Source organism: Leguminivora glycinivorella, chromosome 1, assembly GCF_023078275.1.
Source record: "Leguminivora glycinivorella isolate SPB_JAAS2020 chromosome 1, LegGlyc_1.1, whole genome shotgun sequence".
Lineage (NCBI taxonomy): Eukaryota > Metazoa > Arthropoda > Insecta > Lepidoptera > Tortricidae > Leguminivora > Leguminivora glycinivorella.
In genome coordinates, this window is record NC_062971.1 from 6,320,942 (window position 1) to 6,337,205 (window position 16,264).

Here is a 16,264-nt window from a genome sequence, read left to right on the forward strand (position 1 = left end):
TAAAACTTTTCTGTTTAGTAATACATGAAGGCAATGATGCCACAAAAGTAAAGTTACCACGATTTACGATTACTTACAAACCAAACATTTCTTCACCAAAGCAATTTCCCCCCGTATTTGAAAGAAAAGAAAAGGGTTGAAGGTTACTTATTCCAAACACAAACTACTGCCAACATTCACTTTATCTCTTCCGTTTGCTTGAACTACTTAACTACCTACTATAAAGTAGAACATCGAGCAACTTTCCTCAGAAAACTCTAACAAGGAGGTATCTTTTTCCCAAAAAGAAATGTAGCGTATGCAATAGCAATGTAGCATGTACATTGTACGTTGTACGTGACACTAATCCCACGAAAAGTTTTGCTTGTAAGACGTATCCTCACTCGTGTAGAATTGAAGAAAACTCATAAACTCCAGTTTTACTTTGTATGCTTATGCTTAGATTGGCTGACACTTTACTGTCAGTTTATAGGTACAGTCAGTACGAATAGTAGTGGATTAAACAATATGCCAAGAGAATTTTCTGTCCTCTAGCAGAAAAGCGTCAAATTAGGACACTGTTCTAAACGAAGTTACTGCTTCCCGGCTCCGTCGAACAGATTAATAAACGGTATACACACCTTAACCATTACATAAAATTTCCTTTTTACAACTCGAGACACTGCTACAGCGCGCATGATAGAAATCTGCCAGTTAATATAATAGGAGAAAATAGATACCATTGAAAATACACATTTCAATGATAATTATGAATTATAGGTAAGTATATTGTAAATACCTAGGTATTTCACGGACCGTCAACATTACAAGCATCTCTTGAATCTATTCATAGGCTAAACACGTGCCCAGTTTTGTATTTCTGGTAGGTAGTGGTTTGTTATATATTTTTGGGTATTTTTGCGGTGGAATATTACAACATTGCAAGTAAGAATAACGAAATACTGGTTAGCAAAGGAATCTTCTTGATTTTGGATAGACATAATTAAATAGATATTTTATATTAGTATCTATTCAAAACAAAATACCTAAGCCCTATAAATTTTCACTTTGCTTTATTTTATGAGTTTCGATCAACTTTTTGCGCTAAATTTAAAAGTTAGTAGTATATGTTGTAGATTAGGTACCTATTTCTAATTTCTGTTACTGTTTATAGCGTTATATGTGTAGAAGTAAATAGATAGTATGTAAGCCAACGCAATAACGAGATCAGAGTAACCACAAACCTCAGTAATATTCATTGGGAGCTAATGATTGTTGTGGTGTTCCTCAAATACCTTTGTAGTCCATCAGATGTCTTAGTGCGGATGTGGCGGTATCGACCGTGTTGTGAGTTATTTATAATTTCTATTATCGTTCATAGTAGGTATCAAATCATTCGACGACCGGTCTGGCCGAGGCGAGCGCGTAGTTCGAATCCCAGTAAGGGCATTTATTTGTGTAATGAGCACAGATAAATGTTCCTGAGTCATGGATGTTTTTTATGTAGGTATATAAGTATGTATTTATCTATTTAAGTATGTATATCTTCACCTAGCACCCATAGTACAAGCTTTGCTTATTAGTTTGGGGCTAGGTAGATCTGTGTAAGGTGTCCCTCAATATTTATTATTATTCTTTTATAGTACAGATATCAGCAAAAAATACGAAAAATTGTATCTGTAACCCGGGGGTTTAAAGGTCAAATTTTTCATTAATAATATATGGGTTACTAGTTCACACACAGCAACGAAGTCGATAATTGTGTTCTAAGCATATCCCTCTATTCCAAAAGGCTGGGTTGTATAGCGCGCAGCTTTCCTCTTTTCAAGATCTTACGTAATTAACTTTAATGCAACCGAGTTCGTGATGTGACTTCAGGCGCTCGCCGTTTTTCTTTGACGAAACTGCAAGACTACTTGCTATACAGGGTGTCCCAAAACTATGGGTCATGAAGGAAAAGTACCTTAAATATAGTTGATAGAATATTTTGCTGAAAGAAGACTTTATTTTATTTTTCGCTACGCTTAAGTACGCTTTCTCGTTAAAAAAGTAGATGTTGTATATAAGTAACAATTTATAACTGCCATTGTTGTTGTTGTAGTCCTAAGGCACCCCAGAGGTGCAAAGGGCCTTCACAAGCTCGCGCCACGCCTTTCTATCTTCAGCGACCCTCGTGGCCTCGCTTCAGCTCAAACCCCAAACCATAACTAAAACTGCCATGCATCATCCTTACTCTTAGGGCCTATTAACACAGTGCGAGTAATAGTATGCTATTTTGATAGGTACATTACGGACTGATTCTGTCTGCCGACAAAATGCTTCATTGTAAAGAAATTCGCATGTCTGATCTCGTTCAGTCTAAGCAAAGAGGATCGATGTTCTAGAGAGTTACTGCCAAAGAAAAATGTGTAGTAACAGTGCATAGACTACACTTATTTATCTCTCGACACAGGCTTAAAACTTTTGAACCTCAGTTTTGACAATTTGGCCCATATTCTTAGCTTGATATGTTAAAATGTCAAATATCATTATTAGCGCCATCTAGCCGAGAGTCCCCCAAAGGTGTATCGCCATCTACCCCACCGTACCTTTTTCTCTATGGTACCGAGGTACGTTTTTTTCTTAAAATTTATCTGTCTATTTATACGGAGTTACATATGTCTTTGATCTAAGTCAACCTTAAGGCTCTAAGCTCAACGGATGCCTTAATGGCACGGGGATGACACTCGTGTCTTATTCATATGTGCTACGACAGCGCAGCGATGCATACTGATTATCGGAAGTCATTATCGCGGGATGACAAAGGGATCGGCTTTGTAAAACCGACGACGTACTTGCATAATAAAGCGTTTGAAACCCTATAGGGAGCGGTACCGGTAGTGAGAAAATGTGGGTTAAGTTCTTTTTAATTTTTTACCACAGCAACTGGTAAAGATCAATTTTGCTGTTCGAAAACGGATAGAGAAATTGCATTTTATCCACAAGAGTGCAAAGTATGTAATTTCATACAAATTTTAATTTGATGCCTTGAGCTGGCTGGTAGAAATTACCTATAAATAATTATTTTGAATCATAAATATTCAATTAATTTCTGGATTTGATTTAGTTCGATGTTTTAAAGTCAGAATTTTCTTCGTGTTGGTGTGGTGAAAAATGTTGTGTTTCACTCGGTGGCAAAGTTTGTTTAACCTACGTACCTTGAAACCCTCGCAATGCTCAAGATTTTACTTTTTAAACAACTCGCTACGCTCGCGGTTCAATATTTGCATCTTTCGCTTGCTCGGGTATCAATATTGTCACGTGCGGTTAAACAAAAATCATATATTATATAACATCGATTGATCAATAAGTTTTATATTATGATATTATTGTACAATGGAATGATTAATGACGCAGATGTTATTTAAGCAACCTTTTTAATATGTATATACATATCTAGCTTTTCCCGCGGCTTCGTTTGCGTTAGAAAGATACAAAAAACAGCCTTTGTCACTCTACATTCCTTAAACTATCTCCACCTAAAAAATCACGACAATCCATTGCTCCGTTTTGCCGTGAAAGACGGACAAACAAACAGACACACGCACTTTCCCATTTATAATATTAGTACCTAAGTAACCTATAGTACCTATGGATAGTAGTAGTAGAAAAAACACAATAAGAACCTTATATGCCGAGTTACTTTTATGTAGGTATCATCCAATGAAAGGGGTGTACCTTTATTTGAAACTAGCTCCGTATATTTTGTTATTCTTACAGTTATATCATAAGTTAAAAGAGCTCAGAATTGTATGTCATTATATCCGACTAGACTAGATAACATATTTACAAAACATGCAGTACAATAAAGTCACTGTGCGTAAAATCCTTTCAAACTTGAAGAAAAATACAAGGAAGGAAGTTATTTTTACTTTTCAAGTAAATGCGACCTCCTTTGTAGCAAAATAAGATTTAAAAACTTCCGACCCCAGTTATTGCGATGCGCTGCTAAATGTATTTTGCTCTCGTAGTTTAGTTTGAAAAAAACTTCCAATGACATACTTAGTCTTTGGAAAAGCTCTGGCTTTTTAAATTGTAGAAATATTATTAAGTATGCCAAACGTCTTATTTTGTATTTTAAATATTTTCTGGCACTATGATTATCAATTAACGATAAGTCCTATAACTTTGTCGGTTGATCGATACTTCTAGAATTGAAAGATTGAAAATACTTAGGTCATTATTAAGTTTAGAATTTTATGTAATTTTTTCAACTGTAGTTTGTCAAAAGTTTGCATTTATTATAGGACCTAGAGGCACAACATTTTGGAAGTATCTAAAAACCTTTCTAGATTCAAATAAAAAAATAGAAACATTATTCATTAATACTCTTTATTGAGAGAATGCGCTTAACACCTCATCTTTATTTTTAATAAATATAAGTGTATTGTATTGGTTTTTCCTCTCCTCAGTATTGTTTATTATATTTACAGTTTTATGAATCGAAACATTACAAATCACCTTTATCCGTCATTGATCTAAAACCCATCAGTGCTAGGTATTGTTCGCACAACGAACGTTTTCACAAGAGCTACTACCTGTTCCGTCAAACAACTGATTGGTTAGTCAACTCTGTGTGATGAATGAGCTAGCGACGCGACAGTAGCGGACAGAGTGCGAAAATATCGCTCTTGTTTGAGAGCTCACAACACAGATCACTCACCGATGGATTAGGCGTTTTATTTACTATGGGCTGGGTTATCATGAATTGTTTGAAATGGTGCCAAGGGCAATTTACCTACTATCACTACACTGTTCGCCTGCAGGAGGATCGTAACGTTGTCATCATACACTAGAATCTCTCGGTGGCAATTTGCTGCAGTAATCGGCTTCTCAAAACAACTGATTGGTTAGACAACTCTGCGTGATAAATGATGCAGCGACGTAACGCTCACAACATAAATCATTTACCGATTGAGCAAGGAATTGTATTTTTTGGGCTGGATTGTCATGAATTATTTGACAGAATGCCAACGACCGCTTAAAGTTTTACTCATCTTGAATATTTACTTTATATTATCACTGCACCGTTCACTCGAGGGAGCATGTTGATCACCATACACTAGATCCTTGAATAGAAGCGCACTTGCGGAGAAAAACCCGCTTGCCCAGGTTTTTTCGGGGGACCGCAGTAATGAAATTTTCAACAAATCAGGCACAGCTGTATATCAGGAGTTGCAGTGGTCTATGAACTACGGTGATTGTGTATGAGGAGCATTCCATAAAATAGTCTATCGTTGTCCCGTACAAACGCGAATTTTCTGCTAATTGGCTGGCTTAAGATTTTTTTTTTCTAAGGCAATATGCTCGGGAAAATGATCACCTGCTTTAAACCTTAAGAAAAAAAATAGCTAAACACAAAATATAATGCGTTTGTATGGGACAGTCCAGTCTATGGAATGCTCCATCATCGAGGTGGACAATGTGGACATCTATCTGCATTAATAGCTGCCTCCGATATGGTGTAAAATACAGAGAGAGAGCCTAATGAACAATATACCAGACCGACCCGACAATTCGGGTCATTTTATATTTCATAACGTACTGTTTCCACTTGCACTTATACGTGTTTTTTTTTTCTGAAATAAAGACGGATTTTGTAGCTAACCATACCATCAAGTAATCATACCCATAGTATGCATCATGCATTACATGATTCTAATGCTTCATACCGGCATGAGCAGTCTATGGAAGGTAATCTGGTGTTTATGTGGAGCACAATGGTTTTATTGTGGAGTGAATACTTTATCTAATTGTGGAATAAAGGGAGCACTGTATTGTTAATTAGTCAGAGTAGGGAATCCAGTACATAATATGTACATAATATGTACTGGATTCCCTACTCTGACTAATTAACAATACAGTGCTCCCTTTATTCCACAATTAGATAAAGTATTCACTCCACAATAAAACCATTGTGCTCCACATAAACACCAGATTACCTTCCATAGACTGCATATATTATATGCATTTAATATTTGCTCACAAATCTGGATTTCTCTTTGTATAATAGAATAGCAATAGAGGATCAAGTACATAGAGAATTACTGTCAAAGTAAAATGTGTAGTCACTGTGAAATTTTATTGTGCATCTCTTGTCACGGGATTAAAACTTTTGAACCTCAGTTTCGGCAATTTGGCCCATATTCGTCTTGACGACCCTACATTTTTTTTTGGTGTTCCGCGAGGCACGTAATTTCCTTAGACTTTATCTGGCTATACGGAGTTATATTTATGTCTGCGATAAAAATAATGTTACAATTTGAAAAAAAGTACCAATGGTGGTTTTTATTTTTATACCAACACTGCGCAACTGTGCCCAGAAGTGATAAGTATGTACACGGACAAAGTCCTAACAATATGTTAACACTAGATGTCTGTGGGATAAGAAAGTGTATACATAATTTTGGTATTTTGTCCGTATCTATATTTATTAGCAGTACTAGGTACCAAACTGAGGAATATTTTGCTGCGTACTCTCAGAACATAAGCTTCTTTGTTTTAATTATTGCATCTCGTTGCACTCTTTCCGGTGCAGTTTTTCGTTTTTTAATGATATTGTTGACAAACGACATAGTGTTTTTTTTAGGGTTCCGTAGTCAACTAGGAACCCTTACAGTTTCGCCATGTCTGTCTGTCCGTCCGTCCGTCCGTCCGTCCGTCCGTCCGTCCGTCCGTCCGTCCGTCCGTCCGTCCGTCCGTCCGTCCGTCCGTCCGTCCGTCCGTCCGTCCGTCCGTCCGTCCGCGGATAATCTCAGTAACCGTTAGCACTAGAAAGCTGAAATTTGGTACCAATATGTAAAAATGGAAAAAAACGTTTTATTAGGGTACCCCCCCTACATGCAAAGTGGGGGCTGATATTTTTTTTTCATTCCAACCCCAACGTGTGATATATTGTTGGATAGGTATTTAAAAATAAATAAGGGTTTACTAAGATCGTTTTTTGATATTAGTAATATTTTCGGAAATAATCGCTCCTAAAGGAAAAAAAAGTGCGTCCCCCCCCTCTAACTTTTGAACCATACGTTCAAAAAATATGAAAAAATCACAAAAGTAGAACTTTATAAGTACTTTCTAGGAAAATTGTTTTGAACTTGATAGGTTCAGTAGTTTTTGAGAAAAATACGGAAAACTACGGAACCCTACACTGAGCGTGGCCCGACACGCTCTTGGCCGTTTTTTTTTTCTTAGTTCTATTATTAAGGTATAAGAAAAGAAGAGAATATAAATACGTTATTGACATTTCTTACCTCTTATGAATAACTATTAAGACAAAGTGGACGACGGTTCCAAAACCAGTATTGAACACAAACGGTTTTTCAAATGTTGGTCATAAGACTCATAAGCGCTGAACAGTATATTTTAAAGGCCACACAGCCTGTCAGATTTTAAAAGGGCCTTCGGCTTTTGATTGAAGTTGGACATAATTGTGAAATGGACACTGATTTGTCGTTTAAAACCGTATTATCTCTCTATTTTTTTTTTTTTTTAGAGGCAGCGTCTAATGCAGTGGTGGGCAAGGTACGGTCAAACAATTTGAATCCTAGGCCACTCTAGAACCCTGTCTCATTTAAACCATGTTCTATTTGCCATAAGAAGTCACATTGACGTTTACTGTGCAAAGGTTCTACAGTGGCCTAGGATTCAAATTGGTTGACTGTACAACCCCCGGTCCATGACCGGCCCGCGAAAGTACTTTATCCGACCTACCGCCGCTTTAAAATACTGTGTGATATGGCCTGCTGGCCTGGAATAAAAAATAATTTTTGGTGTAAATCTGGCCCGCTTCTAAAACTCCTTATAATTTTGGCCCCAATGTAAAAATGTTTATCAACACTGAGAGAAAATACAACCAGTTTTCATGTTTGTTCAACAAGTTTTTTGGTTAAAATAGCGCCTACGTGCTCTTTGGTTCAAACAACAAGCTACTTGTCTTTTGAATCGGCAATATATTTGAATCAACAAGTCGATTTTATAAAAACAACCTGACACATATTGTTTTAAACATACGTTTGGCTGATTCAAACGGATAAACTGCAACAAGTCGAACTTGTTAAATTCACAATGCAAATTTCTCTCAGTGCACCACTGGTCTAAAATCTGTGTAGCCCTTATAGCCAACCTCCGCTAGGAGATGGCACTGAAAATTCAAATATGTCTTACTAAATGTCTCGTGTTTGTTCCAGTCGTGGTGTTGTGCGCGAACCCCGGCACGGTGCGTGAGATCATGCTGGCTGCTGACGAGCTCAACATGGTGTCTTCGGGAGAATACGTGTTCTTCAACGTGGAGCTGTTCTCCAAGTATGTGTGCTTTAAATGAATTATCAATATTATTAGTTTTCATCTTTATTCATTTTAAATTTTAGGTTAGGCTAGTTATAATACGGATGTAGATGTAAAGCGCGAGTGTTCCGCAGCGCGACGCTACAGCACAATGGCTGCAGTTGGAGGGGGGGGGGGGTCGTTTAGTGGTTAGACTTGGGCCTTATTATTCCTTAACAAGAAGTCCCACATAACCAGTTGGCTGCGGGGACGGACCCAAACTATGGGTAATTTCATTTTTCCCCTCCACAAAAAAAGTTATACCAAGAACGATTTAGGACCAGTTGCATCAACCACATTTGACAGACATACGAGTATCATCGTCACGCAGCAGACGTCTATGGAACATCCCATACAATAAAATTTAACGAACGTTTTAACGGTGACAGACGGTTTGATGCAACTGGCCCTTAATACTGGACTGACAAAGCCCATATAAAAAAGCGTACCCCTGAAAGGTGTGGGCCTTTTAGGCTTAAAACTAGATGGCGTTGTTCGCAGCCCGGAAGTGGCCAAGATCATATTTTCCCCAAATATTTTTGCGTGTTTTTATGTTTTATAAGAACAAATGACACATTTCTTTATTTTAAAATCATAATATCACGTCAATATCATTTCGAAAAAAAAATTTGTAGGCATCGTCAGTGTAGTTATGATAATATTTAATAGATGGCGCTAAAAAATCCTATATAAATACTCCTTGGTTATACTGAATACGTATATAAAAGTAAAATACGAAACCACTTACAAAACAATATCAAAATATACGCACATTATAAAACCCAACCTAGAGTGGCACAAGCAGCGAGGCACTATAGTCATCAACAAGTTACCATTCGAACGCAAGTTGAATAAGTAAGTATATTTGATTGATGTTTCTTCTGTGAATTGTTCTATAAAACTAAAACTATCAATCAGTCCAGCCGTCATTCTTACTCGGCCTTTTAGCCTTTTTATTTGGCACTCGGTGAATTTCATACTTAACCAACATTACTGGTAGTGGTAGGTACTTACTTACTTAGTAAATAAAAGGTAAAAAGAAACGACAATTTATAGTAGGCATTTATTTACAATTTATAATAGCTATGTATGTATTGAGATGCAAGTAGACGAGAGAATTCTTTAATTGAGCATTTCTTTTTTTTTGCCATTTTTTTAGGGAATTTTAGGTCAATTGTACTCAGAATCACGAGTACTTTCAATCTCACTGGGAGACAAAAAGTGTCCCAGAATTTCCATACATTTTTGTTACTTTCCTCTTTTGTTGCCCCACACAACATGTACGGAAAATGGTAACAAAATAAGAAAAAATCGTATGGGGCAATTTTTTTAACTACTAGGATTGAAAAAGCTAATATCACATTTCATAAAAGTGGCGAAAAAAAAAGAAATGCTCTTTTCAGCGTAAATCGAAAGTTCAAACTCTAAATGCAAAACGTTCTACGGTATACGCAATTCGCAATTCGTGTCGATAGTTTATCACGAATACTTAGCTCCGAATTTCCTCTTCTCCACACTTGTATCACATCTCGGACACTGGCGATCAAATATATGAAAGAGTCGCATTCCTAGCACACATTCTAAGCTCGTGTAGGTGAACGCGTACCATGCTTGTATGAGTGAGATGTGACAGGTCGATTGTTCGCGTTTTTGACAGGCGGTAACTGTTAGGTAACCGAGAGGGGGTGGGCGGCACTTTCAGCGGGGAGCGGGAGTGGCCATACTGTACGATAGTATTCTTTATTATACTGTGCTTGTATCGTAAATAAATAAATATACTATTGAATATGATGTTATTACACACACTTATTATAACTTCAAATGATAAATACCTATCACTCGTGTATTTACTAAATAAGTGTCGCATTTTTTTTTAACATCAGCAATTAATTTCTATAGCCGGATAGTCACAGTAATTAATAAGAAAAAAATAATTTCACATCAAACAGAATGAAATGCATACAAATAACCTAACCACAAAATTAAAATTTTGAAAAAACCCCCGATCGCGACATTAAGACCGATTTTAATGAAACATGGCAAAGAACACTGCCGACGAATTCAGCTTTCAGACAGAAAAAAACTAAATCTAAATCGGTTCATCCGTTCGGGAGCTACGATGCCACAGACAGACAAACAGACACGTCCAACTTATAACACTACATCACACCGCCATATTCGTTCAAGTAGTAGACGTTTGAAACTTGGGTCACTATGAAATTCATATTGAATTATTTCTCGCGCGAGTCTCGCTGACGCCTCCATTGATTTCCTCTGGGATGTGGCGCGTTCCGAGACACATTTAATTTTAACAGATTTTTGGGCTTCGAAAAGCTTAACTATGCACTTTTCTGCTTTTTGGTAATTTCGGTTCACATATAATGGCATGTAGATCTATACTTTATCAGATCGTACCACCGTGAAAGTGGACGACAATTATTATACATTAAAGTTATTTATAGTTTGTTACAATTGTACATTAAAGTTAATAAAAAATTCAGTCGAATTGAGAACCTCCTCCTTATTAGGTTCTATGATTTTTTTATTAACATTAATGTATAATTGTAAAAAACAAATTTTTCAAGTCAAAATTTTTGGAGTCGGTTAAAAATAGAAAGATCTTATTACAATGAACATTGAATAACGCAAATAATAAGGTCAATACCTACAAAAGTTCATCCAATTATCTTAAAGCTTCTGATATAATCACTAAATATTAATACTTATAAGCCTTATAAAAATTACTAATGTTGAGCTTTTAATACCAGAAGACATACATTCCGAGCTGCTGCGCAGGATTTTGTCTTAAGTTATGTTCATAGTTCTTAACTAATAACAGTAATCGGTAACGATCAATTGTGTAGTGAAGTTTTGAAAGGTAATCGACAGCAGTGTTTTTAGAAAATTTCCTTTATTTCCGTTAATCAATAAGACGAGGTCATAAAAATATTTCTATCATCTCTTATTGGTTGCCAAGAATTATTGCAAATATTTTGCTTCACTTCTTAAGAAATATGTATTTCCCAAGAAGTGAATAGTTATTAAAATAAACGATACGTACTTGGAACACAATTAGATTTCCGCCCAAGTGCGCTTCAAACATAGATGTCTACTTATGAAATACTAGCGTTTGCCCGCGGCTTTCGCTCGCGTTAAAAAGAGACAAAAAGTAGCCTATGTCACTCTCCATCCCTTTAACTATCGCCACTTAAAAAATCACGTCAATTCGTCGCTCCGTTTTGCTGTGAAAGACGGACAAACAAACAGACACTTTCCCATTTATAATATTAGTATGAATTATATTATATTATATACAGTATGGATAATACCTGGGACCTCCACTTCTATTTCTGACTTTGAGAATATTTGCTTCGCTCGTGGTTCAACTATAGAATCCTTTCGCTTGCTCGTTTTTCAATTCCACACTCGGCGTTAAAATACAACTTTGCACTCTTGTATAACAAATAACTATTAAATGTTAAACATTAAAATTAAGTGAATTTTACGAGTCCTTATCAAATTCTGGTTTCTTTCTTCACCAGTTTGGCATCAGCGTCGTCTAAGCAGCCATGGAAGGTGGAAGGAGACACAGATGAACGCAACGAGCAAGCACGGCGAGCATACAGCGCAGTGCTTACTGTCACTAGTCCAGCTCCTGAAAATGAAGAGTACTTGGAATTTTCTGATCAAGTGAGTTATCTACTGTTTAGTAGATAAAATTTTGCAAAAACACCGTGATATGTTTTGCTGAAATCTGTCTCATAATATTGGTAAAACGAAAATTTTCATAAAGAGGGAGAAAATACCCTTTTTTAGGGTTCCGTAGTCAACTAGGAACCCTTATAGTTTCGCCATGTCTGTTTTTTTGAAGCATCATATCTCAAAAATTGTTTTGAACTGTTTGAGATGCTACGCATTGCGATTAGGCTCAAATGATTTTAAATTTAATATACTTTCAACTTTGTAAAGCAACTTATTGCCTAAAATCTCCAGTTTTTAAATGACACTGCAAAAACTAAAAAAAAACCGATATTTTTTTGCAGTTTTTTTCAAATTAAAAAAAGCACACCCTTTTTTTGCTTGTAAAACACAGTTTTACAGTCCTCCAAGGACCCTAAATAATATACCAAAAATGCAGCTTTACATAACACTTTGTTTTTTTATCAGATTTTCGTGTAAGATTTGACCGGCCTATCCTGTATTTATCTCAACTTTTCATCAACAGGTGAAAGAGCTGGCTGCGAAAAAATACAACTACACATTTGGTAAAGACGAAGTGGTGTCTACGTTCGTCGCCGCCTTCTACGATGCTGTGCTGCTCTACGCTTTGGCGTTAAACGATACCTTGAAGCAGTCTCCTGAGCCTAGGGGCCGACTGGATGGGAAGGCGGTCATCAATAATATGTGGAATAGGAGTTTTCAAGGTGAGAAATGAATTGATAATGTTTTAAGTATCAAGAATGACAGAAGTGTTTGTCTAGTTTTTCTCAATATGCAGCGTGTGGATTCTGATGGAAACACTAGTTATTGACGTGGTGAGCAATATATTTACAGATACAAACATGTTTACAAACACGACATTACAAAACATAAATATTAAAAAAATGGTTTACTTTATAACAGCATAGTACACAAATATGCAACCTCCAATAGATACTACGATGATGCCATTTTTTATTTCTATCTTTTGCCATGCCATTATTTCATCCATAGCATAGATTAAATTGTTGTATAAGAAGATCATACCATCCCATATATTAAAATACGACCGCCTAAGAACGCGCATACACTACACCACACATAGATGGCGCCACAAAAAAAATGTCTTGTAGCTTTCGATTATACTTGTAGATGGCGTTAAGTGTCACTTTTGACATAGATTTATGGCTCGAAGGTGCCACTTAACGCCAATCTACAAATAATCGATGGCAACAAGGCATTTTTTGTGGCGCCATCTATGCGTGGTGTAGTGTATGCGCGTTCTTAGGCGGTCGCATTTTAATGTATGGGATGGTATGATTTTCTTATATTTAATCTATGTCCATAGTTAACGACATAAATATCATAGCCGGGGTAGGTAATTACAGTAATTATAATACATCAATGTTGGCAAAGTTAGCTTAACAAGACAACAGACGAATGAAATGTCTTGTTTCTCCAATTAAGAATTCAACAGGTTTCCGTGTAATAGGAAATTATTCTTAATGTTTATTGAAAAAGTTTTTACTTTGTTGAAGTTGGAGTTTCCTTGGAAATGCCCAATTAAGACGTTATAACATTAGAATTCTGTAATTTGTGTTATAAATATGGATCTTTACTGAAATGTTTAAGTACGAAAGAGAAATGTTTCGTCTCAATAACAAGAACTTTGCAATTAATGAACAACACGATGAATTAAAAAAGTTTGAATTGGTAAAGCCTGACTAGAAATATAATGATTATTGCCAGGAAGCCGTATTTCATTTTTTTATTTCATTTTCATTTCATTTATTTTGACAAGTAACAAGACTCATACAATTTGTTAGAATTGCGGTAAACTGGCACAAATAGTATCGATACAAGTACGAAAATACTCACAATGTTTGGTGTAATTTTTTCATAATACTTACTTTTTGAAAGTGTCACTTAGACTCTGAATCTAAGCAAATTCCAGAAAAGTTTAAATCACTGTTAAAATCAGATTCCCCGTGTTGTTGGTATACCATTTTAAATTTTAAATGAACGCCATGTAAATATTATTTAAATAAGTATATATTTCTCTTCCTAGGTATAACTGGCGACGTTATAATAGACAGCAATGGCGACCGTGTGGCTTCGTACTCACTTCTGGACATGGACCCGAATACCAGCAAATTTCAGGTCAGTTCAAATATCTATACAAAATTCTGAGAGGAATATACGGTTTGGCACGTAGCGCCAGTCCCACGTTGGGCGCCAATTATGTCACCGGTACACTATGGAATATGACACCAGTATTTTATAGACAAAATCCGTTATTGATGTTGGAAATGCCAAACAACGTGACATTTTAGTTGGTCGAAATATTCTCCAGATAAGTAGCCTATTCTAAGCTTGGCCTGTCAGTCGTAGACTTGTCAGTAATTCTTGATTGTATTTGTTGTTAAGAGTGGCTAAGAGTGGTACTTTAGAAAAAAATAGACTTGATTGTATTTGTGCTTTGTAAAATCTCGAAGAACCAAACTTGTTGCCATGTATATATGGCTGGCAGTCCTCAACTGTGCGTTTCTCCAGAAACTTCCTGCCCCGCACAGCTAAACTGTGGAATGAATTGTCGCCTGCGGTATTTCCGGACCGATACGACCTTCAAATCTTCAAGAAAAGAGCGTACACCCATCTTAAAGGCCGGCAACGCACCTCCAACACCTCTGGTGTTTCGGGTATCCATGGGCGGCGGTGATCGCTTACCATCAGGCGACCTGTCTGCTCGTTTGCCTCCTATCCCATAAAAAAAAAAAACGACGTTAGCTATCCCAAGTCGAACGTCAAAATCAGCTTTTGTGTTTATTTTAATCATAAGCAAGACTTGTTTTACTCATAATTAACTTATTTTCATGTAATGCATTGTCTGTTAATACCGCCTTTGTTAACACCTAAATCAGTTCACTCGTAAACTAGTAGCCTTTTAGTAGACAGTATTATCGCCCCTCACAGTGGCTGCTCTTTTTTGGATCATTAATCTCAATGTTATAATTATGGTAGTACACATAATTCGTTTCTTGTAAGTCTGGCCCATGTCATTTGCTCGTAGTCTGTAAGAAAAGACTAGATAGCTGTGAGGAATATATGAGGCTGTGATTTGTTGAGATTGCGCCTTCGGGTCAATTAACAGAATTTTATTAACTATTATATAAAAAGTGGGGCGGTAATATACGTTTGATGACAAAGTTTTTTCATGTGTAGAATTGTATTTAGAATTCAAATCATTTTAAATTAAAAAAAGAAAACTAGTTTTGCGGTGCTGTTTACTTATATTTCTAGATTCGAATGAGCAAGCTTGCTCACTTGCTTTCGTTTCATATCATCTTTCACACAGTACATACACCTTTTCTTCGATTTTCATCTCCCGTGCAATGCCAAATATGTATTTAAAAAAAACTTGATATTTTAATATTAAATTTGAAACATGAAAACGACTACTCAGTTTTTCTACATTCGCCGGTCATTTTTCCACAAGATATAACGCAGATTTCAAACCCATCTCATCAGACCACAGAGGGTCTCGCCTGACGCTCGATCCATTTGCCCAGATTATGCCCGGTCTGACTTTAAACGCCCTCTGGGCCCAAATATTCTTATCGGACTCATTATGAGCTGTATTATCTCGACAATTTTTCATACTTAAGCCCTGAAATGTATCGGAACCGCCACAATGGCGGTAATTAGTGCATGATTTGCTTTTTGACAAGATAAATGAGGGGGCGGTAAAATCCCTTCTTGGTGTTCGTACTTGTAATCTTAATTTGGGAGTGTATTACGGAGAGGTATGCAAATTATCCAAGACCTGATTTACTTATGATGATATGTGGTTTTACAGCAAAGCAGGCTTCTTATGTATGTGCATTAGTTCCTTTGACGAAAATTTGGATAAAAATATTTTTTTTTGATCACGACACATAAGAATTGGATGATATGCATGGATTACCTTATACATCATCATCCGCCTGCCCTTATCCCATTCATTTGGGGTCGGCGCAGAATGTCTTCCGCTTCCATACCTCCCTATCATCCGTCATCTCATCATTCACTAGCGTTCGCTTCATATCATCTCTCACACAATCCATCCACCTTTTCCTCGGTTTTCCTCTCCCGTTACTTCCTTCCACACTCATTCGCAATGCCTTTCTCGTCACATGACTTTCATCCCTTCGCATCACATGCCCATGCCAGACGATTCGCTCTTACT

The 16,264-nt window shown here is 36.6% G+C and overlaps 1 protein-coding gene across 5 annotated transcripts in view; it reads left to right on the top strand.

The window, feature by feature from the left end:
- Positions 1-16,264, top strand: part of LOC125226211 (atrial natriuretic peptide receptor 1-like) — a 499,228-nt gene that overhangs the window by 425,962 nt on the left and 57,002 nt on the right. For all 5 annotated transcript variants that reach the window (XR_007177060.1, XM_048130138.1, XM_048130148.1 and 2 more), the window contains 4 exons: positions 8,205-8,319; positions 11,883-12,030; positions 12,566-12,764; positions 14,108-14,199. Coding sequence is in view for 4 of the 5 variants with exons in the window: in XM_048130138.1 (XP_047986095.1) it covers positions 8,205-8,319; positions 11,883-12,030; positions 12,566-12,764; positions 14,108-14,199 (554 nt within the window). In the remaining variant the exon portion in view is untranslated. The remainder of the gene's footprint in view (positions 1-8,204; positions 8,320-11,882; positions 12,031-12,565; positions 12,765-14,107; positions 14,200-16,264) is intronic.